At 39.8% G+C, this 23105-nt stretch overlaps 2 protein-coding genes across 6 annotated transcripts in view; both read right to left on the bottom strand.

Moving 5' to 3' along the window:
• Positions 1–113: 113 nt before the first annotated feature.
• On the bottom strand, positions 114–1912 carry EFCAB10 (EF-hand calcium binding domain 10). Of its 2 annotated transcripts, none has more exons than XM_066550835.1 (4): positions 1714–1912; positions 1436–1600; positions 1071–1155; positions 114–535 (listed from the first exon to the last, which is right to left on the bottom strand). In XM_066550835.1, exons 1-4 carry the CDS (start codon positions 1811–1813, stop codon positions 499–501), a joined length of 387 nt encoding a protein of 128 aa, XP_066406932.1. In that variant the 5' UTR covers positions 1814–1912; the 3' UTR covers positions 114–498. The 2 variants fall into 2 exon arrangements, with proteins under 2 accessions (XP_066406932.1, XP_066406933.1); XM_066550836.1 differs by having other exon boundaries at positions 114–365.
• Positions 1913–9066: 7154 nt separating this feature from the next.
• Positions 9067–23105, bottom strand: part of ATXN7L1 (ataxin 7 like 1) — a 110893-nt gene continuing 96854 nt past the window's right edge. For 3 of the 4 annotated variants that reach the window (XM_066550829.1, XM_066550831.1, XM_066550832.1), the window contains 4 exons: positions 22316–22437; positions 18787–19738; positions 14893–14967; positions 9067–11714 (listed from right to left, as the gene is read on the bottom strand). In XM_066550829.1, the coding sequence (XP_066406926.1) occupies positions 11673–11714; positions 14893–14967; positions 18787–19738; positions 22316–22437 (1191 nt within the window). In that variant the 3' untranslated portion in view covers positions 9067–11672. Of the gene's footprint in view, positions 12167–14892; positions 14968–18786; positions 19739–22315; positions 22438–23105 lie in introns of all 4 variants that reach the window. The other variant, XM_066550830.1, reaches the window with a different exon arrangement.

Raw genomic sequence — 23105 nt, 5'->3', positions numbered from 1 at the left:
CTAAGTTTGAAAATACCACTTGGAAGTGCTACCTGCATGTGGTCATTTACATGTGGACATTTGTCATAACTTGTTGGAGTTGTTTTTTCCTTAAAAATACCTGAAAACCAAAATGCAGCACAAGGCCAAAAACCAACTTTATTTTATTCAGTGCTGATGAGCCAACAGGTAACAATCCTTTACTGTAAACTATGACCTGAAGGAGGAGACTCCAAAATACTATTTCAGTTGCAAAAGAGATCTCTACTTTTTTTTTTTAAACCATCTAATTATATTAAGAAGAGCAATTCTTAACTATACTCCCTCCAGTGCCTGCTGGACATGCACATGTTCTTGTCACTTGTCCTCTTCAGCTGATTGCTCCACTGAAGGGCAGGGAAGATGAGAAAAAGAGAAAAGAGAATATTGCTTAAAATCAGCTCTTCACAGCTGACAAACCAGAAGAAAAATTAGGGGAAGATGCCTGTTTTTAATATATACAGCAGACCACTGCTGAAACTAATACACAGACCAGCTCTCCAGCATCTTTTTCTTCCTAAGACAGAAAAAGAAAATCTCTAGTTAGATAATGAGGATAATTAGTTCCTTACGTTTCAGCAATTGCAACAGTTACTAAAAAATTGCTCCTAGAACCATACCTTGACTGTGAGGAATTATTTGAACTCTGAACCTATTTCATCTCCAGCTGTGCTGCCACCCCTGACAAAGATGACAACAGGGTCTCACTGTTCCACATTTCTAGATCAGTATTTTAACCCTGGGCTGCCTGATGACTTCACTCTGACCTGAGGGGTGGGTACTGTGAGAGGATCCTGAAACTGAGGTAGTGGAGGGCATGGAGTTCAGTTCACCTTACAGCAAGGCAAGAAGGTCAGGCACTAAGTGACCTCTTTTTAAATCTTGCAATGCAAAGTGACACAGTCGAGCTTAAACTAGCAATTAAACCATCTGTTAATTATGTAAGCTTTGTAAATAAAAAATAAATCTCAGTAAAGTATCTCCTATGTATATGCCCCCCCCCAAAAAAAAACCAAACCAAAAACCAACACCACAATTTCAATTAAACTTACATTCCTTCCTTGAATTCATGCAGTGTGATCTCCACATCATCTTTTAGCTCTAAATCCTCAGTGCTCAGTCCCAAAGTTTTAAGGGCTAAAGTTAACAAAAGAGAATTTCTTATGCGAGTTTTTAGAATGACAAATTTAAATTTAAAGGTGCCTAGATCTAATAGAAAGTAAATGTGTGAGGATAACAACATGTAACTTAAACTAGGAAACTTAACCACATGTAACTTTTTCCAACTTTCCAAGTTCCAGGTTGTGTGGGCAGCTGTGTGGATCATTTTGAAGTATACAGATGGGTAACTTTGAAGTTATTTGAACAGTTCTGTGCAAGGGAACAGTTTGGTGTGGCCGGGTGCAGGCGGACGCACCTTCCCTGTACTGCGCGGCCCGGATGGAGCCCTGGCCCAGGACATCCAGCAGGCTGAACATGGCCTCCACGTTGGCCTCGTCCATGAGGAACGGGTACTCGCCCTCGGCTCGCCTGCCAGCCTTCACCCGCTCCAGCACCTGGATCAGGAACTCTCGTGGCCGCTCTGCAAGGAGGTCAGAGTGCCCGCGGGCACCGGGCCTCAGCCGGGGCGCGGAGGCCGCGCAGCCCCGCCGCCCCCGCTGCCCCCGCTGCCGGCGGGGCCGGGCCTGCGCGCACCGGGCCGGTGGAAGAGCAGCAGCGCTCCGAGGCGGTGCAGCAGCTCGGGCAGCCGGTGCCGCCGCAGGTACTCGCGGCTCTGCTCCTCGCCCGCCGCCATCCCGCGGTGCCGGGGCGGCGTGAGGGGAGCGGCGGCGGCGGGAGCGGGCACGGGCGGGACGAGGGCGAGCAGAGGAGCCCGCGGGACGCTCCGCTTGTGCAGCGGGAAGGGAAGGAAGAACTGAGTGACTTTCCTGGAAGTCGTCACGGTAGCACCGGAACAGCCACGCCTCGCTCCCCGCTGGGTTCCGGCTCTGCCTTGGTTCGTGGGGAAAGCAAATGACCCGCGGTCGGTCCCTTGTAACACCTATGCGGGTGCTGAGGGGCCCCTTAGTCCGGAGAAGACTCACGGTATCCCCCTCAATGCATGTAAATGTCTCAAAGGGCCATGCCAAGAGGATGTGTCAGACTCTTCAGTGGTGTCAGCGACAGGACGGGTAGCACTGGCCATAAAACAAAACACAAGAAGTTCCACCTCAACACGAGGAAGAACTTCCTTACGTTGAGCGTGGCAGAGCACTGGAACAGGCTGCCCAGGGCGGTGGCGGAGTCTCCCTCTCCGGAGACATTCCGAACCCGCCGGGCTGTGCTCCGGGGTCACCTGCGCCAGGTGACCCTGCCCTGGCAGCGGGGCTGGCCGGGTGATCTCCAGGGCTCCCTCCCAGCTCTAAGGAACTGTGATTCTGTGTCCTCACCTCCAGCCACGTCTCCTTCCACCGGCGGTTCCACTTTCTTCGCCTCCCACCGTTCCCAGGCACAGCCCTGGTTCATCCCCGCCCTGTGAGGGGCTGCCAGGATGTTCCCGGTGTTCTACACCCGTACGAGGGGCAAAACCAGTGGCCAGCAACTGAGAGTAAGAGAGTTTACATTTTAAAGCCATTATTGAGTCTTGCAACATAGCCTATACAAAAGAGAAGAGACATCAAAGAAGCTTTTGACTGTACTACCCACTGCTAGTAGGAGAACCATAATCAAGTAAACCATCCCACTAAAAAAAAAAACAACTGAGGAAATCTACAAAGATATAGCTATCTACCATCAAATAAAATCAGACAATGATAAATGAGCATGTAGTAAAGCAGAATATTCCTGTGAAAAGTCTAGTGCTAAATATATTTAACTATTTGCCAAAACTAAAATAGCACAAGACATTAATAGAATTCACTTAATTTTTTCTTAGATAAAGTGGGAGAAAGGCAGCATCTGCAGAGATTGTACAACCTGCAGAGATTGTACAACCATGTGCTGTCTGTATTCTCTGTTATTTTAAACTGACTGTGCTACCTGCTTTTAGTCTCAATTAAGGTTAGAGGAACTGTAGGTTTCTAACAGTTGCCTCTTATGACAGTTGCCAGGCAGTGATGGAAACCTCCTTCTCCTGAGTAAAACATTCTATAGTTACTCAAGCCATTCCTGCATTTGTCTTTCTATGCCTTTCTGCAGAGTTTGCAAAGCATTAGCAAAATTTTTTTCCTAAAAAAGAGCCATAGGAGAAAGTGTAGATTGAAATGTGGAGAAGTACAAGCAGGAGAAGGGCTGGTCAGGAGAGGAGAAATAAAGATGTGGAAAATACATTCTTGAAGGTGAGAACCTAAGGATAGGAAGACTGACAGGAAAAGAAGGAGCAAGTGAAATACTGCTAGGTAGGTAGGTAGGTTAGTGTTTAGGTCAAGGAAACCAGCATCTGGCAAAGGATGTTTCTCCTTTAGTAATCAACAAAGATAAACAGTAGGAAATACATGTTAAGGCTAAAATTTTAAGAATAAGCACAGGAATTATGGATTTGTGTCTCACTGAGGAATGGTTAAAAAAAAATCACTAAATAGAGCAAATCCCAATTTGATTTACAACTAGAAATGTATTTTTTAAAATTCTATTTCATTATTAAGGAAGCACAATTTATTTACTTGAAAAAATATTCTGATGATGAATCATGTATTTATTATTTACATAATAAGTTATTATCCTCAGTTCATATAATGATAGTACCAGCTATATATATGGATCCTAAAAGTATGATATTTCAGGATAATTTGCAAGGAGCTCCCATGAGCTATTGTAAGGGAAACTGAACTTCTGGTGGCTGAGAAAAACAGGATTTGACAAACACCTGGAAGTATTCTGGTTCCATTTTAGAGATGCTGCTAAATAAGTTTTAATAAAGAACCAAAGGACCAAATTATTTTCATCTGTTTAAAGCATCCTGGTCGTATAAATTAGATTTCTTTAAAAGGCTTAAGACCTGTTGTGATAGAAGCTGAGCCTTCTACAGAATATCACTTGTACTTTAAGCCTTTTATCTAATTTAATAGGGCTAAATAGACTACAATGAACCTTTAAGAGTTGTAATGAAGGAAAACAGGGGCTGCAGGTCAGATATGCAGCTGGTTCCAGAACAACCATTTGTTGTCCTGCAGGGGGAAACAGGCAGATGGACGTGCTCTTTCAAATGGGAGTGCCAGAGGACTGAAGTCTTGGGGTATGGGAAAAGACAGGAGCAATACAGGCTGGGAAGGATCCCTAGATGTGCCACAGGCTTCCTGTGCACACAGCTGCTGAGAGCAGCTCCTTGAAGGCTTTGCTTCCCTCTGCTGCTCCCTGGCATGAGCTTTGGGATGCACTCAGCTATTGAGCAAAGGGTGAGCTGTAGGGATTGGTGCTGCCATTGCTGTGGCTGCTTTGGCAGAGCTCCACTGCAGCTTCCCTCTGGGTGCCCCCAAGGACTTCCAAAATACAGGTGAGTTCCTCATCAGGGGATTTTATATTGTACATTTACAGAGGAAAGTGCTCAACTACAGAAATATTGAGCTTCTGAGTATTGATTATCGCAGCAGCCAGAACCACATTTTTGTTGTTTTTACTGTACAGAACAGCAGAATTATTAGGTTGAAATTGTCCTCTGGAGATCATGTGGTCAACTCCCTTTCCTCTTCAAACAGGGCTAATTTCAAAGACTGGCTCAGGTTGTTCACAGCCTGTCAAGTTTTTATTGTCTCCAGAATGGAGACTCCCCAGCATCATTTGCTCTGTGTTCCAGTGCTCAGCTGCACAGGAATGGTACCAGCCTGTATCCTTGAACCAAGCCCAGCTTTTCCCACAGAGATGCAGGATAAGCAGTCCTTCACTCAGATGTCCTGGGGATAGCACCTCACTGCCCAAACTATGCCCAAAGCTCCAAGCACAGACCTCTCCAGTTAAAAACTGAAGCAAAAGTAGCAATGAGTGTACCTCTGTCACCTCCCTGTCCTCACATGTACTGGGGCCCACATTTTACTTACTTTTCCTTCCATGTTAATGTACTGGAAGTGTCCTTCACATCCCTCTTTAATTCCAACTGCAGCTGAGCTTTGGCTTTCCTGTTCCTATTTCAGCATGCCTGGGCAGCGTTTACTCCTCTAGGGTAGTCCATCCCTGCTTCCACAGTCTGTGTCCTTGCCTTCTGCCTCTGACTTTGTCAGGAGCTCTCCATTCAGCCATGCTGGCCTTCTCCCATGTCTGCCCAGCTTCCTGCAGATCAGGATGGACTCTTCCTGTGCTGCAGCTAGCTCTCCTGGGCCCTTTAGGTCAGTCTCCTGCAGGATTCTGCCAACAAAATGCCTGCAGGAAACAAAGTCTGCTCTCCTAAATCCCAGGACTGCAGTTCAACTGTTTATCTTCCTCACTTCCCTCAGAACTGTAAGCTTTGCTACATTGCAGTCACTGCTGCCAAGGCTGCCAGCAGTGTCAGTGCTCCCAGCAGCCCTTCCTTATGTGTGAGCAGCATGTCTAGCATAGCCCCACTCGGCTTGTTGAGCCCTTCTGTCAAAAAACTGTCCTTGATGTACTGCAGAAGTAGCTGGATCACCACTTGTGCCATCCCAGTCCTCTCCACAAGAACAAGAGCCCACAGTCATCAGTCTAAGCTGTGAATGTTGGCTTTTTTTCCCTTTCTCCCAGTCAGCTGCAAAATAGAGGTGAAACCTGCCATCAGAAATCGTGTACTGGGGAAAATAAATCAGGAATTACAAAAATACTTCTTGTTTCTGAGTGAAGGAGAAGAATAAATCACAACATGCCTAGATTGATATCAGAAGACTTTACTGTAACAGAACTGTCCACTTCTCAGTGGGCTGAAAAGCCACGAAACTGATTTCCTGGAACTATGGTTGGACTCCTGCTGAAGGCAAAGGGGAAAAAAGAAGTTACTTGAGCAGGAGCCTGCTTTCTTTGAGATACACAGTATATTTTCCTGTGTAAGTATGGCTCTGAGCCCATGGCTCTTCAAAGCACAGAAACTTTTATTCCAGCAGGATCTGTAGAATGAGCTCACACTACACAGGGTGGGAGAGATCAAGGTCCAGCTCCATCGCCTCAGTGTCTCTGACACCCCATAGTTCAAATAGACATTTTGAGCAACAAAAAGCTGGGCATGCAGTTAGGAAGCAGAAGTATGGATTGTGCATCTCCAAAGGTTTGTGTTTCTGAAGAGTAACCCCTGTCTTTTCCTGTACTTGATTGCAAATCCACACATCTGCTCTAACTGTAGTCACGTCAGTCAGTACTTTGTAAAAGCAGTTACCAGGAAGAGCACTTCTTGGTGTTACAAACACAAATCCTAAAGAAAAGTAACATGGAAGGAGTAGCTCAAGGCAAGATTTTAAAAACAACAAAACCCCCAAATGCCCAAGAAACCACACCACAAAACCCCCCAGCTGATTATGGATCAAAATAAGAGAAAACTAAAGAAAAAGGAAGGCAAATAATTGCAATTTAAGACTGGAGTTGACCAGAGGGGAAGGCTGTTGAGAACACCTTAGAACATAGAACTAAGGCAAGATATATATATATAGAGATACATTTATAGAGATAGATAGATAGATAGATAGATAGATAGATAGATAGATTCTGAAGCTGTGGTGGAAAAGGCAAAGAGGTTGAGCCTGTGTGGTCATTTCCCAGTAGTGACGTATCTCACTCACCTGTGCCACAGTGCTCCAAATCAGCACTAAGGAAGTTTCCCACTGGGAAGGGATGATGGTTTCTCTTCCACAGTGATGTCTCCTCCATCACAGTTTCATCTGCTGCCTCAGTGGGGCCAGGCTGGAAACGAGCTGACACAGACAGGGGGCTCCCAGGGCTGCACTTGTGTTCATCAGGCCATTCTTTGTACTTACACCAAAAGGCCTTCACACCTGTGGGTTCTGCACTTTGAACACCATAAACATCCTTGTGGTGTCACATCAACCATGTTAGCAACTGCTCCAAGTTAATCAAAGCCAGACTGAATGTCAGAGTTCAATATGGCACATTTGGGAAATGGGCAAAGGGCACAGCTGAAGGTAGTGCCCCATCTCAAATCCCTACTGGTGTCCTTACCCTCAAATCAAGTTCTCCTGGAACCTGATTATTGTTGCTGGCAAACTTCTCCTAAAGCTTCTCTTCTCCTTTCTGTAGGGACAACAGATCACAGACTAGAGCTAAATATTTTTGGGTCAGCCATAAACAACAATACCCACACAGAAAAGAATCCAGCTTGTGTCATTTGTAGTGCTTTAGAAAATGAGAACAAGAGCTCAGCACCGCCTGCCATGGATCCTCCAGGCAAAGGGCAGACTGGCACATGCTGCTCAATGATCAGCTTTAGCTTTCTTCTACTTAGAAAATTTAAAAGAATGTCTTTTAAAAGAGATCTGCATTTGCTTTGAACAGTTGCTTTCAGGAAGTATTCAAAGAGCAAAACAGCACAGAAAGATTTGAATGAAATAAACATTCTTGTGTTCTGAAGTCTGAATGCGTTGTATGACTCTCCTCCAAATATTTCTGGAATCAGTATTTGGCATTTTTTCCAATTGTGAATCCTGACAGATTTGGAAGAATAAAACCGATCCTGGTTGCAATGACTTCCTTCTAAAATAAATAGTTCCATGGTAAAAACAGAAGCATAAAAATGAGAGTGCAATGAATAAAGAAGTTACAGTGTGATTTGCTTCTCTCTAAAATGGGTGGTATTTAGAGCATGTTAGAGAATACTAACAGGAGAGGAGTGCTACAAGCAGAACACTTGTGCATAACCAAAAAAAGGAGGGGAAACCCAGCTCCAAATATGAGAACAGCTTATAGATAATTCAACACACCCAAAAGAGCTAAAAAACTAGTGATTCATTTTTGGGAAGTGAGTGGTCTTCAGCCTTTGCTGGCCATAGGCAGTGATGGCAAGCAGTTACTATATCAGCCATATTCTGTTTTCTTGGCTGTAGTTTTAATTTCTAATGGCTGCTAGAAATAGCAAAGCATCCTATAAACACAGAGTTATCTTTAGCCATACATGGAGACCACTTTTATCAGATGAAACTTCAGCATCTACTTCTATTTAATGATATTATTTTTTTCTGTACTGAAAAAGATAAACTAAAGATTTAAAAAAAAAAAAGCTTTCAAAATACAAGTATCTCAGTATCTCAGATCAAGGCATTAACTGGACAGTAAAGAGGAAATTCAGGATTAGCTTTTGTGACAGGAATCAGAAAGTGCAAGACATTATAAAAAAAGCTGTTTACCTAGAAGGTAAAATTTCCCTCTTTCAATTCCCTTTTCCTGCAAGGCAGCCCAGCTTCCTATCTCCTCTGCAGTTCTGAGTGTGTGCACACAAAATGCAGTTTGCAATCCCAATTGCTTGCTTTTAAAAAAGATACTGTAATTGTGAGCATCTTCCCTCCAGTATCTCCAAGACAGTTTCCAGCTACTTCATGAAAGGAGCATGAAAATGTCCATCTTCCCCAGATATGCAGAAGAGGGTGGCTGCAAGAGAAAAAACTGCAATCCTCTCTGCAGAGCTGTCGAGCCAATGAACAATTTAAGTCTCATTTGATCTGTAATTGGAACAGGCTTTGCACAGAACAAGAATCTTAACGCCTAGATAAGAGCTGTGGGTTTAGTATTAATGATGATAAAAAGACTGGTTATAAATTTGTACTGCCCATTGAAGTGAGAATTCCTAAATCTAGCAGCTGTAACAAAGTTAATTCTTACACTGATAAGGAATGAGAAAATGCATTCAGCTAAGCAAAGGAATTTAAAAATGGTTTATCAGTGCAAAAAACCTCAGTAGCTGATCGCTGCACGTGTCTTGACATGTAAATACAGAAATATTTTAGACATGAATGCCAAAAATAATCCCAGGGCAATTCAGCCCTGTACAGAAAGCTGGGCAGATCTTTTGAACTACCGTGGAATTCTCAGTGCAGGGCATCTGCAAAGTGTATTTCAGCCTCTGGGAAAAGAAAGCAACACACACCATTTTTGCTTTGCAAAGGAAATAATGACAAACCCCATCTGTTTCTTACAAACATATAAATTATTTTATTTACAAAGCCATGTTACAAAAAAAAATAATAATAAAGCAAAAAACAAAAAATACAATCGCTCACTAGAGAATATCTCCAGGCCCGGTGTTGAACCATGGCAGTATCAATCAGATACATGTTTGTTCTGGTTTTCCTTTTTTAAACTGTAAGCCATAGAATTTACTATTTACACCTACTTTAGACATTTATTCTGCTTACAATTATCACAAGCATGGAATGAATTCTATTTGATACTGCTAATACATAAAGGTGCAGGACAAAGAATGAAAATACTTAGTGTTACAAAATATGGATTGTAGAAAAGAAATTGGCTGTACAAGTATGGCATTTTTTTTTTCTTAGAATGATTGGACATGCTTTCTTCAAAAGTCTTCTGGAAAAGGTTCTAAAATCTGTAGTAGGAAAGCACAATATAGCAGGTGCAAATTCATTTCTGTGCAACAACAGTTATTTAATATATCCCATGACTGACCAGCTATGCAAAACCCACAGAGTTTTGTTAAAGTGCCATGGGTCAACAGCATAACAAAATATAAGGTGTAAATAGAAAAATTTCTTTTTTTCTTCTTTTTTTTTAAAACAATAGTTCACTGAGAATCAGCAATAATAGAATATGCTGTATAAACTATTCTCTACAAAGGTCGATCAGCACTATTTACAATTGTTACATCGATACAAAAGAAGGCATACAAGTTATCCAAGTCGCTTTTTATGGCTGACGGGCCTATGCATTGCGTATGTGGAACAACCAAAGCTTCTGAGCCTCTATTGCTGGAAACAAATCACAAGGTTTTCAGGCAAATGGGGAAGAAAAAGAACTACAGGTGAATGCTACACTAAGAATGCATTATAGGCTGGTCCAGTTTGTATCCACTTTTTTTTCCAAAAGTTTACTTCCATTTCATTTTGCAGGCTAAAATTTCTGATACATTTAATGAAATAATGATTCTTTGATGATGAAAGAACACCACGGGATTTTACTTCGTGCTTAACTTTCCTGAAATGCTGTCAGGTGTAAGCCAGTTGAAAATAAAATTTAAGCAGCATTCAAAGGACAGGCTCCATAATTCAGCTTTCCAATTAAAAGATGCATGGAAACAGCTAAAGCTTCCTAAAACTACAAAATTGCTCCTTCAGTCACTGATTAGCATTATTTCTCAGAAGCAACCACTGAATCTCACAACCACTGTTTTCCCTCAACAAATAGAAATAGCAGTTCATTGATTACAGAGGATGACTTTGTTACTGAGATTTTTAAAATCCTGCAGTTTTATAACTCAAAATAAATTAAAAAAAAATCAACATAGTACTGCTCCTAAAACTGAACAAGACAAAAATTGTGCAAAAATAACAAAGATATGTACACATTTTTCAGTCTGAAGAAATGTACAATAAAAACATAATTCAAAGAACATTTTAAAAATATAAACATTGCTTAAACTTTCCTAAGTTTCATACTGTTTCTGAAACTATACCGGTCAGTTAGCTCTGAAGTATAGCAAAACATAAATTATTACAAAATTAACACTATAAAAATTTATTTTAAGAATATTTCTAAACTTTTTTTCAAAGGGTCTAGCCTTGTTTATAATTGCTTAAACATTTTTAGTCTTAAAATTTGCCTTAACCCTTCTTTTTTTAAAAAAGAAAGTAGTAATAATCTCCCTATTTGCAGTCTCTCGCCTTTCCCCAAGATGTAAATAAACCAGCATATAAGTGCACTTTTAACACTGTAGAAATAAAAATTAACTCCTCTGTACTATTGTTCCAGTACCTAGTATTGGCTTCCTGATTATAAAATCTATATTTTATTAAAAAATTATTCAGTAATCCTATAAGAAACACTGTCAGTGCAATTCTATTAATGCAAGCCAATCTGCTCAACTCCTGTCCTCGCAAACCCAAACTGCTCACTGAAGTTATCAAGTGCTGTGTTCTTAAGGGTCTGAAATCCCCCAAGATATGGGGATTGTACACATTGGGCCCTGATAACAGTAATTACAGTTTGGTGCAAAATTCTGCTATGCATTGATTGAAGTATAGATTCCTTAAGAGCCTGATTCTGGAAGAGGCTGAACACTCAGAGTTCCCACTGAAATTATTAAATGCTGTAGGTACAGAGCACCAATCAGGATTAGTCCCTAAAGTTGCAGTGCCCCAGCTGTTTGCAAATTACTAAGAAATGCACTCAATTTTTATCCATAGGACAAGCTTAAATACAGAATTACTGTAATTTTTATTTAATGAAAAAAATTTGGAGATCCTTTAAATAAATTCAAATCATGGTCTGGATTTTTTTTTGGAATGTCCATTGTGTTCTGGTTAGGAAACAAAGGGAGCATTGCAACGCTAACAGCTTTAAAAGGCATGAAACATAACCAAGCAGAACGCACAGATCAGTGGCAAATACAAGTGGAAAAACTAAACAAATCACTATTACAGTTTTCTGTAAATTTAATTCTCATTAAAACCACAAATTCATAAAAGATTAAATCCATCTGCAGGACATAGAAAAGAAAAACCCTGTGGAGTAGGGCTGCTGAGAGCTAGAGATTATAGGCTGGTTCCTTTTCCTTGTTATGGAAGAGTCCTTATTCTACCAGTCCGGTTTGATGTCTTCTAAAAGAGAAACCAGAGCCAGGTTCAAAATCACACAATGTCTTTTGGTATAAAACACTTCAATAATGTCTGTGGCTGACAGTACTCAAAGCAGGAATTTATTTCAAGTCCCTGAACTAAATTTCCTCCCTGTTTACTGATTACATTAGACCTTTAAGAAAAGGAACTGCTTTGAATAAACGGCATATTTCCTTTTGGGACGGTCTGATCTTAGTAAGCTTTGGTGAATTTCATGTTCATTAACTTGGTTATCATTACAAATAAAGAGCAGCAATTAGACGACAACTCTGAAGAATCTTTTCCTCTACACAGCATGTTTTCATGCACAAGGAATCCTCACACAGCATACACGTTGTCACCTTCCCTTAATAAAATGATCTAGTTATTCAGTATTTAAAAACCACCGCATACTGAGGTCTTGAAGTGTTAACACTTTCAGGCACCTAAAAGCACTATGAAGACAAAAAGACTTGATTAGTTAAAAACCTAGAACAAGAATAAAATCTGGAGAAAACAAACTTTTAATACATACAGGCACAAATAATTTGACTGTAAAACTATCATTCCATGAATTTCTGTTAAAGATCAAGTAGTTTTTGTAGGGAAAAGTAGTATTTCTTTTACTAAAGCAACAATAATAGTTGGAAAAACAGGCATGTTTTTATGTATACAATCCCTAATCCAGCTCTCAAAGAGGGGCAGCAATACTGATATTCAACATTAATTGAGAAGAACCTGTTTGAATTCAGCCTGATGGAGTTTAATGCAATGGGATGGAACTGACAGGCCCCCAACAATTCTCATCATCCACCAGTCCCACGGGAGAACCTGAGTGAACTTCAACACATGGAGCAAATGGTCAAAAGCAGCTACTCCTGTGACATCAGAACAACTACAGGCCACCTTCAGCTCACAATTCAGTAATAAGAAACACTCAGTTATGGGTGGCAGGTGACTTTCACAGCACTGCCATGTGTCTCTCACTGTGACTGGCTGCTTTGGGAAGCCACTGGAAGCTCTCCCGCTGGACTGCACCTGGGCAGTCACAGGCACAAACGAGACTGGGGTGTGGGTTGGGTTTCCAGCCCAACACAATTTTGCAAAAGCCACATTCTCACCCAGCCACTCAGCCCTGTGGTGAGTTATGGACCCTTCTCCCTTCTCTTGAGAACAACAATCCTCTCCCTTCTGAGCCAGCAGACAGCTCCGCCAGGTTGCCTGGCCAGGGAACAGAGCAGAGGCAGCTCAGAGGAACTGCTCCATATGCACATTTACATTTAGCTCAGCAGCTGCAACTCTGCTTCCAAATGCATTGTTACAAGTCTGTTGTTGTGATGTATTCATGAAAACTTGCCAGATTTTTCCAACCATAGGCCCTGGTGTACAGCAGAGATTGTCTCTGCCTACAGACCTTACTTCACTTGGACTCCCTGATCATCATGGTTATAGTTACACTAGCATTCCAAACAAGAGAGCTCAGCTTCCACAGTAATACCTTTACTGACACAGCATCTACTTGTAGATCCACTTATTGTTACCTAATTATTAACACCTTTATAATGAAATATTACAGCATAGTTTAAGGCAGAAATTTTATTTAGGGACTATTCAATTGCTAGATTGGAGATAAAAGCTGCCAACAAAGCAGCTCAGATTTGACAGTGACAAGCATTTATTAAATAGGGAATCATTATTCATGGTTCCAAATACTAAAATCCCGTGTAAGTTAAAAAAAAAAAAAAAGTTTAATAAAACTTAGTATCACCTTGATTTTTTTGTATTTATACTTTGAGCTCCACATTCAACTACCAAACTGACAAACATATTTTTAAAAAGAAAGAGTTTGTGGGGCTTAAAACAAGCAAACACTTACATTTTTATAAAGCTATGAAAACAGGCAGCTGAAAAGTTCTGCAATAATCTCAGTTTACATAGAGCTGACACCAAATTAATGTTTTGTACTCTGAGGTTTTCCCCATGGGATCTAGGCAACAGATCCCAACAAGTTCTGCTCCTTGGGTAGTGTCTATGTTATACTAACACAGGAGCAAGATGTTAAAACAAAAACAATTTTGCACTTCAGAACAGTTTGTCACTGGCAGTTGGATGACAGTGTCACACAGGAATGCCACTCCTTAGAAGTATGAAGAAACTTTCCACTTTTTTCCCTTCACAGTAGTTCTTCCGTATGTATTTGCATTCAGCAGTGAGAGAAAAAAAATAATTTACTGTTTGGCAGTTCATCTCAAGATATGAGCGATTCAGAGTATTTTGAATGGGCATGAAGTGTGGGTGTGGGTTATCATTATTATTCTTTTCCTGTGTCTACACAGCAGAAACTAACAGCACAGCCATTTGGAATAACTACTCATGCATAATTTAGCCAGAATACATAACAGAATTCTAAGACACTAGCTGTACAGAAAAACCTCTGGATTACTTGTGACTATACCTTGCTGAGGTGGGAAACCTTTTCACACTAAAGAATTTGATATTATATTCTTGATAAAGTACTCAACTTGGAGAATCAAATAGTAGGGACCATATTAAAATAAACCAGGGTAGCAGTCCTCCAGACAGATGAGGGCTGGACCAAAAAAGCCGAGTTACAGCATTTATTATCATTATCTAACTCAGAGCCTGTTTAAGAAGAACTCACATTACACATGGGTTAGTTATGCTTTCAGATTAGTTTCTCTGAATCGTCAAGTACCTCATCTTCTCTGTCCTGTTTCTGCTCTCCCTTTGCTGCTTCACTTCTGGCCTATTTTTAAATGCTGTCCCTCCTGTGCCAGTCTGGGGACTGTGCTGTGCCATCTTGCTCAGCAGGAGAAGTGGGATAGAAAAAACAGCAGAGATCTGCTGCTGCTGAGCCTCTATCACCAAAGCAACAGCCAGTGAGCAGCACATGAGCCAACCTGAGCTGTAATACAGGTGGTGAAAAACAACTAAAAAAAGGGTAATTCATAATTCTTGGAAGGGAAAATAGCTGGAAAAAAATTATATGAGAGGAGAAATCTAGTATTAGCTCACCAAAAGGCAGCTTCTATAAAGAACTGGATTCATAAAGAAATTGTATTTGAAGGTTTTATAGCATAAAATTTGAAGGTTTTATAGCATAAAATGTTTCAAAACTGCTTACAGACTACTTAAGTACACTTTTTTAAAAGCAACTTACTTGTCTGTTGTGTACTGGGTTTGATGTACTCGAAGGACTGGATTGTGACAAAGCTACACTGCTATTTTTTCCAATCTGAAAAACATTAATTGAGCAGTATTGAGAGGCATATTTATCAGTTGAATTCAGATGCTGGTGATGGCCTTCCCTTCCCTGTGTAACGTGGTACTAATCGTGTTGCATTTGGAACACAGGTATTTTGCTATTGCAAAAGATACACTTCAGATAGAATCATCATTATCTCTCAGAGCCTGTATAATTTAATAGTCTTAAAAGGCACATAAATACTGTTACAGGTCAGAAAATAACATAGAAAACACTAGCTGAAGGAATATAAACTGTAACCCCCCACCTCTCTAGACTGAAATACTGGTTTCTCTAGTTACTGGAGTCACTCAGGGCAGCTGCTCCAAGTCATGGGATCCTCCCCAGGAGACCTTCCCCACTCCTGGGGAGCTCAAAACAAGTGGCCAAGCACCAAAGCATGCCCTAAATTATTCTATTTTTTCCCATATATCATTACTCAATAAAGCAAATATTAATCACAAAAATGAAACTCCAGAGGTTCAAATTTGCATTTGCATCCATTTACTGCATCACAGAATTTCTTTGGGAATGAGTGTAAACTGTAGTACACATACATACATACATTTTAAAAGTACTTTGTTATAATGCTGCAAATATTCCATCAGCTTGTTTCAATGTTTGTGAGTTCACAGCACTCTGCAAGAGCAGCCTGATATAGGTTTTTGTACAATGACCTGTAAACATGGTGTAGATATTTCTGTTGTGATACAAGAAGGGACACAGCTGTTGAGTCACAGGAGCAGTTCCTCAGGGGTTACAAAACTGATAAAATTTAACCATGGACACCTGTCTGTAAATGGCAGATGACTGCAGTGTGAATAGTTGTTTACAAAGTCACTGACTTCAAGTAACATCATTTTAATCCTTTGATGGAGAGGTAGCAAGGACCTGTCTCCTAAACACTGAGAAATGCAGCAGCCAGTTTCTTACTGACTTGTTGGGGCTGTGGCATGGGCTGGCAAGGCCTGCACAAGAGCAGCTTTCTCCTTCCCTTCTGCAGCATGGTTTGTTATTCTGCCATTTCAGGTTCAGAGTGAAAGGTAGCTTCTCTCCTCCTCTCCAGACCTGCCCTTTCTCACACAGAGATAGCTTGAAACAGTGTTCTCTGTTCACACTCTGTCCAGAATAAACGTTTAAAGTTTTTATTTACAGCTACTTTTGAAGGTGCTCCCATGGTGCATGAAGATCAAAAGGATGGGTCTTTGCCTGTCCTGCTCCCTTCAGCTTATTTTGCCTGTCTCAGCTGTTCTCTAGAGGATAACATTCTTCAGCTACAAATCTTGACTGAAGATACACAACCTTTTATCTTTCCTGGTCATTCAGAACACTGGGACACATCTGCAAATCTTTCTTCTCTGCATACACCATAACAGCATTCATAAACTCCTCCATAATAAATACATGTCCTCCTTTTAAATGGAGAAATAGCCACACAGGCTGAACAGGTACAGCACTCTGAAAAGAAAGAAAGTTTCCCAGATGTCTTGGGTCTTTAATGATGGGAAGCATAATTTCAAAAGTATAAGTGGGAGGCCAAAACTCAATTTTTTTTTTTTTGCCAGTGTCCTTTAAAAAGAAAGTGTACTTCAAAACTTAATGATTAACATTTCCAGTTACCATCTATCCAGTCTAGAGTTGAATTAAATAAGAAAATATACCTGAGCCTATCAACTGTTGCTGTGTTTTTAATGTCTTCAATTTCCCCTATTACATGAAGGAACAGGAGCCAAGATTTTAAGCCACATCATTTTTTTTGGGTGGGATTTTTAATGTAATTGTATTTCTAGAACACATCAAGTCAAACAGCACAGCTTAAAAGGGAATTTAAGTGTTGTATTCTCCAGAGCTTCAATATACACATGTAGAGTATGTAATATTTGACCCATATGCTTAAATGGGTTCAAATTCAATTTATTTTGTATTGCATAGAGTATCTTGTCACAAAGACAATTAGCTGCCAGCTAGATTTCTGAAATACAATTAACTCCATTTTACCTCCTATTTTTGAGGAGGTAACATGTTTTAATAGCTGTATCATATTAAATATAATGTTTTAACATGTTTAAATATCTGTATATTGTAACACTCATTACAAATATTTAAGCTCTTACTTAAGAAAAAAATACTAGCCAGAATTACATTTTCACAAATATTCAGCAAAGACCTCTGATTGATTTCTTGTGGTTTATTTACTTCTATTGCTGTGCAACATGATGAAATACATCCCAAATTGAAACAGGAATGACACACAGGAACAGATTTGATCCCGAGGGAGCTCAGGATTTGAACTCAGAATCTCTGTAAGATTTCCTCACCCTGTGCTAGCTACAGGCACGGTCTGTGTCCTGGGAAAAGATGATACAATTCATTTCCTATTACCCATGTTTGCACCAAAGCACCAATTTGTACTTACTTTTTCTTTCCATTTGACACCTTAAACCTCAGGGCAATTTAATCTTTTTGGGGACACATGTTTCAAAATTCAGACTGAGTAACAGAAGGAAGAATTTACAGCTGACTTCAGTTACTTGAAGATCAGTTCTGATTGCAGGACACATTTAAGAGGCTTACAATAGAAAGACAATGCCACTTCCCATTTTAAAAAGCCAAACAAGTAATCTCTGTTGCACCTCTGCTGGAAGTAGGAAAGAGAAAATATACCTCTAGGCCATTCTTTGAGACATTCATTCTGCCTCCTACAGCAGCTTTAGTATTCATTTATTCCCTTTCTCCTCTCCCATTTCTGCCACATTACTTATGGATTGCTTTGCCCTTACCATCTTCTTTTCAAAATTCCACTTTTTTTTTTAATGTGCAATATCCTTAGGAAATGAGAGTTTCAGAAACAAAAAAAAAATCAAACCAAACCAAAATTTCCTAAGCTACCTTCTCTGGTTTCTCTGAGGTATCCTATTTTCTATGGCCTTGTCTTCCAGATGCCAGGGCCAACCATTGTTTTGTGTGCACTGCACAGCACTGGACACAGTAGCAGAATGAAAGAGTAGATCATTATAAAGATCATATTGGCAGCTTTCCCAGCAGATCTTACTTCACATACACTTTTGTTCTTGTATAGCACCACTGAAAGAGGAGCCAAAGCTCTGCTGCTATCAATGAAGGAAGCATGTGTAACCTTATCTGCTGCACTGACTTCAATATTCTGTGAACACAGGTACACTGAAAAAGTAACCAAATATCCTCTAAAGGTCATCCAGTTAAGAACTTAATTTCTTAATTTTTCCAGTTTCAAACAGGGAACACCTCAGACTCTCTCCAGGAGAAAGGTAGATGTGTTTTACAGAAGAGATATGAAGAGACTAGCATAGCATCAGGAAATTAACCAGCAACAAGTTTGGGGAAAGAAATAAAGAGAAGTTCTGACTCTCATCTTCCTGTTTTCAATAACACAATTTATTTCAGAGAGATGAGAATTAAGAAAATTTTTTCTAAAAATTTTTTATCAATTCTGGCCATTCATTTTTACTTTGAGATACAAATAGGTACTTTAATAATTGAATAAAAAAATCTCATAAAAATATTTTGAGAAAGTATTTATATATATACATATATATATATACATACACATATGTATGTATGTATGTATATATAAAATTTTTTTAACTCTCAAAACATCTTTCTATGTCTGGTACAAACCAAATACAAATATGTTTCTGTATTAACCTAGAAAGTAAGTTGTGTGATGAAAACCCATCTGAAGCAAATGTGGTATTTTCTTTTCAGAATGGATGAAATATTTCAAGGAAGTCAGACATGATCTGCAAAGAAATAACTGGAAGAGTCCCTTACCTGCCGAGAGATGGAGCTGCTTGTAGGATCTGGCACCGCAGAAATAAGGTTGGCAGTGCTCTTTCTATGAACACTATTCATACCAGGCATTTTAGTGATTTTACAGGCTTTGCTACTAGAACTAGAGTTTTTACGTTTTTTTCCTTCTGATTTGTCAAAAGAAAGGGGTAGAGAAGACACTGCATTATGTGCTCCCAGGGAGTGGTCCCCTGAGTGGTGCACCAGAGAAGATACAGACAGATTAGAAGTGTCAATACTGCTCACTACCATGCTCATGTGTTTCACTGAGTCTGTTGAACTACTCGACAGTGAAGTCCGTCCTGAGGGCTCCGATTTGGCACTGAGTGGGCTTGTTCCATTATTGGTATTGTGCACAGACACACTGTTATAGGAGGATGTCGCCTGATAGGAGTTCAACGTTGAACTGGGGTTCAGGACACAGTTCTTTTTGTGGGACCCTGAAAATGAAGATGAGGAAGATGTCTGCAAAGATAATGAGGATGAGGACGACGACGAAGACGACGACTGCGGCTTTTTCTTTTTGTTACTTGAAGACTCATCACTCCGAGATGACAGGTCTTTCACTTTTGAGGATTTGCTGGTTTTTGTTTTGGATGGCTTGTGGGATGGGGAAGGGATGACTGCTGGCACTGGTGACACAGCTGATGGTGCCTTAAAAGTTGAGTCCATGATACTTAGGCTTGCAGCCACATGAGGAAAAGCTGTGGTGTGTGACATAATGGAATTCGTCTCTGCCGTTGTCACAAAGGCTGCATTTGATAACATGGCTGATGTCATTATGTAGGAAGAAGTGATCCTTGAACTGATAGGTGTTGAAGGAATATACACTGCACTGGGGTTGCTGAAGGGCTGTAAGACTGATGCTGGAAAAGGAGTGGAGACATGTGCTGCTGGAGAAGGCATGGGACTGTCTGCTGCAGGAGGGATTTTCCTAAACAGAAAGGAAAAAAAAAAGGAGATACATAAAAAATTCCATCCAAAAAATGCAGACAGGAAATAATTTCCATTAACTTATTCAAAAAGGCAAACCTAGTTCATTATAATTTTGATTCCTAATCTATTCTATTAATCACATACAGCAATTAAGTGCACAGTATTACAATTTAAACACAGCATTACAAATTTCATTTCCTTTTTCCTTCTCTTATTTTACCAAACAGTTAAAAAAATGCAAATAAAATGCCTGACAGTGGCACCTATACATATTCTAGTCACTAGGTTTCATTAATTACGTATCTTTTGCTTCAAATTTCAGATTGTGGAACAGTTCCAATATCAACCTAAACTCATAGGTTAGATTTCATTCAGGTAGTAAATGAGCCAGTCTGGGGGGCTGTGAAGCACTTAATCATTGAGCACAAAGAGGAAAGATCACCCCTTTCCAAATGCAGTGCTATTCCCAACAGCTCATTTGAGAGCTGGTTAGGTGGGATTAAATAGGCAAATTATTGATTAATTTTCACTAATATTGAAAAATTGACAAAATATTAAACAGAGCTTGATAAGCTTTATAAACAGCTGAATATTCTTTTGAGAAGAAAGTACAATAGTATTACCTGTGAAATCAGTAGGATGTATTCAAATTCCTTTCCATTCAGCCATCGCCTATTATTTTATCTAATGTGGTGTTACTGAAGAACCAGACCTTCATAATGTCTCTTGGAAAACTATTATGTGATCTTTTCCCATTATTTAGACTTATATTTAATTCACAGTTTAATCCTATTTCTCTTTTCTAAGAAGCTGTACAGTCCCATAACTCTGCCCTTGTTATCCTCACTAGTGACACCTTTCCCATTTTTAAAGGCTTACTCTTGCCCTCACAGAAGTACAATAAAACAGCAGCCCTGAGTGTGCTGTCTTATCATAAATCAAATCCCAATTACAAGTGCTCTCTCCAGGTATTCCTCCTCTGGAGACTGTTGGACAGAACACAGTTTATGGCACAGTTCCATAAGGGATTACATAGGTCCATGCTGTCAGAAGTGAGGAAGTCCTACTGCCTGCCACTTGCAATGCAAACACAGCTGCTTATCAGAGCTGTCCTTCAGGTTCCTTTTAAAGAAGGGCCAACAATTCCTACCCACATTTGCAAAGTACTTTGAGAAGTAGAGATAAAAGTACTTTGTTAATGTTAGTTCTGAGAACATGGCCCTGCACCCCTGCACCTCTGGCCACAGCTGCAGAGCTATGGAACAGCAGCCTCACATCCAGCTCTGCCTGGGGAGCACAGGGAAAGGTCAGCCCAGAGGAAGGTTGAGGACAGCAGAGGAATACTGGGGTAAAGCACTGTCAGCTTCCTGTGTTACACAGACAAGTGAGTATGGCTGGAGCTCATTGAAGTATTAGAGATTACATAAATAGCTAAAATTTGGGAAAACTTTTAAAATCAGATTTAGTGGGAGCAGGATAAGGCCTGTTTACTTCTGGTTTCAAATAACTACTAGAGAGGTTTTTTTTTCTGTACTAGTTTGTACTAGTGGTGGTATATGTTTTTTCAGATGCTCAAGCATCTTTTCTCCTGACAAACAAAGCCAATAGGTAAAAAAATTTAATATTCCTATATAAGGAAACAAAAAATTTTATTTGTGGAAGGTGACAGACACTAGTTTATGAATTTACAAAACAGATTGAGCATGATCAATCTCTGAAAAGACATGAAATTGGCTCTTTTATGGCAGAACCAAGCATTTCCAAACTCCTAGCACAATGGCACCATTATCATTAAGTTACCAGGTTAGTCAGACAAGCCAAGCTGTAGTGCTTAAAAATATATATTTAAATAAAAATCAAACCTTGTTTATCTAATGGCTGGCATCCAAAGAATATAACACAGTCCTGATAATAAACAGTGACATGAAACACTGCACTTTAGCATCATTACATTGAAGAAGAATGCATATTCTGCAGCAGAATATCCCCAAAAAATCAGTCCTATCTGTACATTCCATTAACTTTTAATTACTTTTTTTTTTAAAGAACATCTGTTTTAGAAGTGCAGTCTATTTCAATGGCTCTGTGTAGTAAAACCTATAGTGCTTGGAACCTGCATATGTGATAGAGAGGTGCTTCAACAATGAGTAATAATCAGAATTTTAAGATCCCAGAGGCAGCAAGGGCACTATGAATTAAAAACCTATCATAGACAGACAGATGTGCACCAAGTTCCTTATCTTACAACTCCTGTGTCTTGCACAGCAAAGCCTGAATGGGTGGTACAGGGGCATGATAAAGGCATAAAATCCTAAGCAAAAATCTTCATTCTTAGGGACTAGAAAGTCTTCAATCTGGCAGAAACTTACATCAGACTAGGAGATTGTTCTGTTGGACTGTATATCTCTTAACAGAGAAGATTTGTATACAGGTTACTGCTATACCTTAATAGAGGTAATTAAGAGGTAATTAATTAAGAGGTAATTTTACGAACGCTGGCCATGGAGTGCCTAATTTAGAAGTCTTGCAGAATAAAAAATGCAAATTACCCACCAAGCATAAAAATCCCACTTACTTCCACATCTGTGAGTTCAAGTGTTTTTCTACCATGGAGTTCAGTGCGAATCGAAAATGGTCCCATCTTCTGTCAAAGACATAGTACCCTCTTCCCATGAGGCGACTGCCATATGAACAGAACTGAAAGAAAAGGTATTTCAATGTTGCTTATACAAATGTATTTCTACAGCATGAAATATTTATTTACTGATCAAGGAACACCGTTGTAATTTGTATCATGCATATAAAACTTCTTTTAAAAAATGGTTTTCATGATCTACAACATAGTTTTTTTAAGAATTATCAAATATGGGCATAGTATTTCAGCTTAGTGTAAAGTATATTTCATAGTTCATTAATGAATCTGTGCCAGAGAAAGAATGTAACTGTTCAGGTACTTTCAGAGAAAAAATTCTTACTGCCTCAGAAAGACAAGTTACACTGTTCTGGGTGTCTTAAATCTCATAGTTGTATGACAGCAATAAAAATATAACTGAAGAGGAGAAAAAGTGCAATGGGAACATATTTAGTATCTACTTAATAAACAAACCCCTGACATTTCAGTAAAAAAGTAAATTATCATCCGTGGCATCTGTGCTACAACAGAACATGAGATACACTCTTCACAGTGCATGAAAATCAACTGGAGGAGTAGTATTTAGAGAATTCTGCAGAGCTCAGGAGTACTTGCACCCCTTCCTCTGGAGAATTTCCTGAAAAGTCCTACTAAACTCAAATGTGACAATCAGGAATCTGCTCTTGTTTCAGCTCAGTCTTACTGATCTAAATGATGCAATGACTGCTTGTAG

The sequence above is a fragment of the Molothrus aeneus genome, chromosome 5, assembly GCF_037042795.1.
Source record: "Molothrus aeneus isolate 106 chromosome 5, BPBGC_Maene_1.0, whole genome shotgun sequence".
Taxonomy (NCBI): Eukaryota; Metazoa; Chordata; class Aves; order Passeriformes; family Icteridae; genus Molothrus; species Molothrus aeneus.
This window is presented reverse-complemented; position numbering and strand designations above follow the sequence as displayed.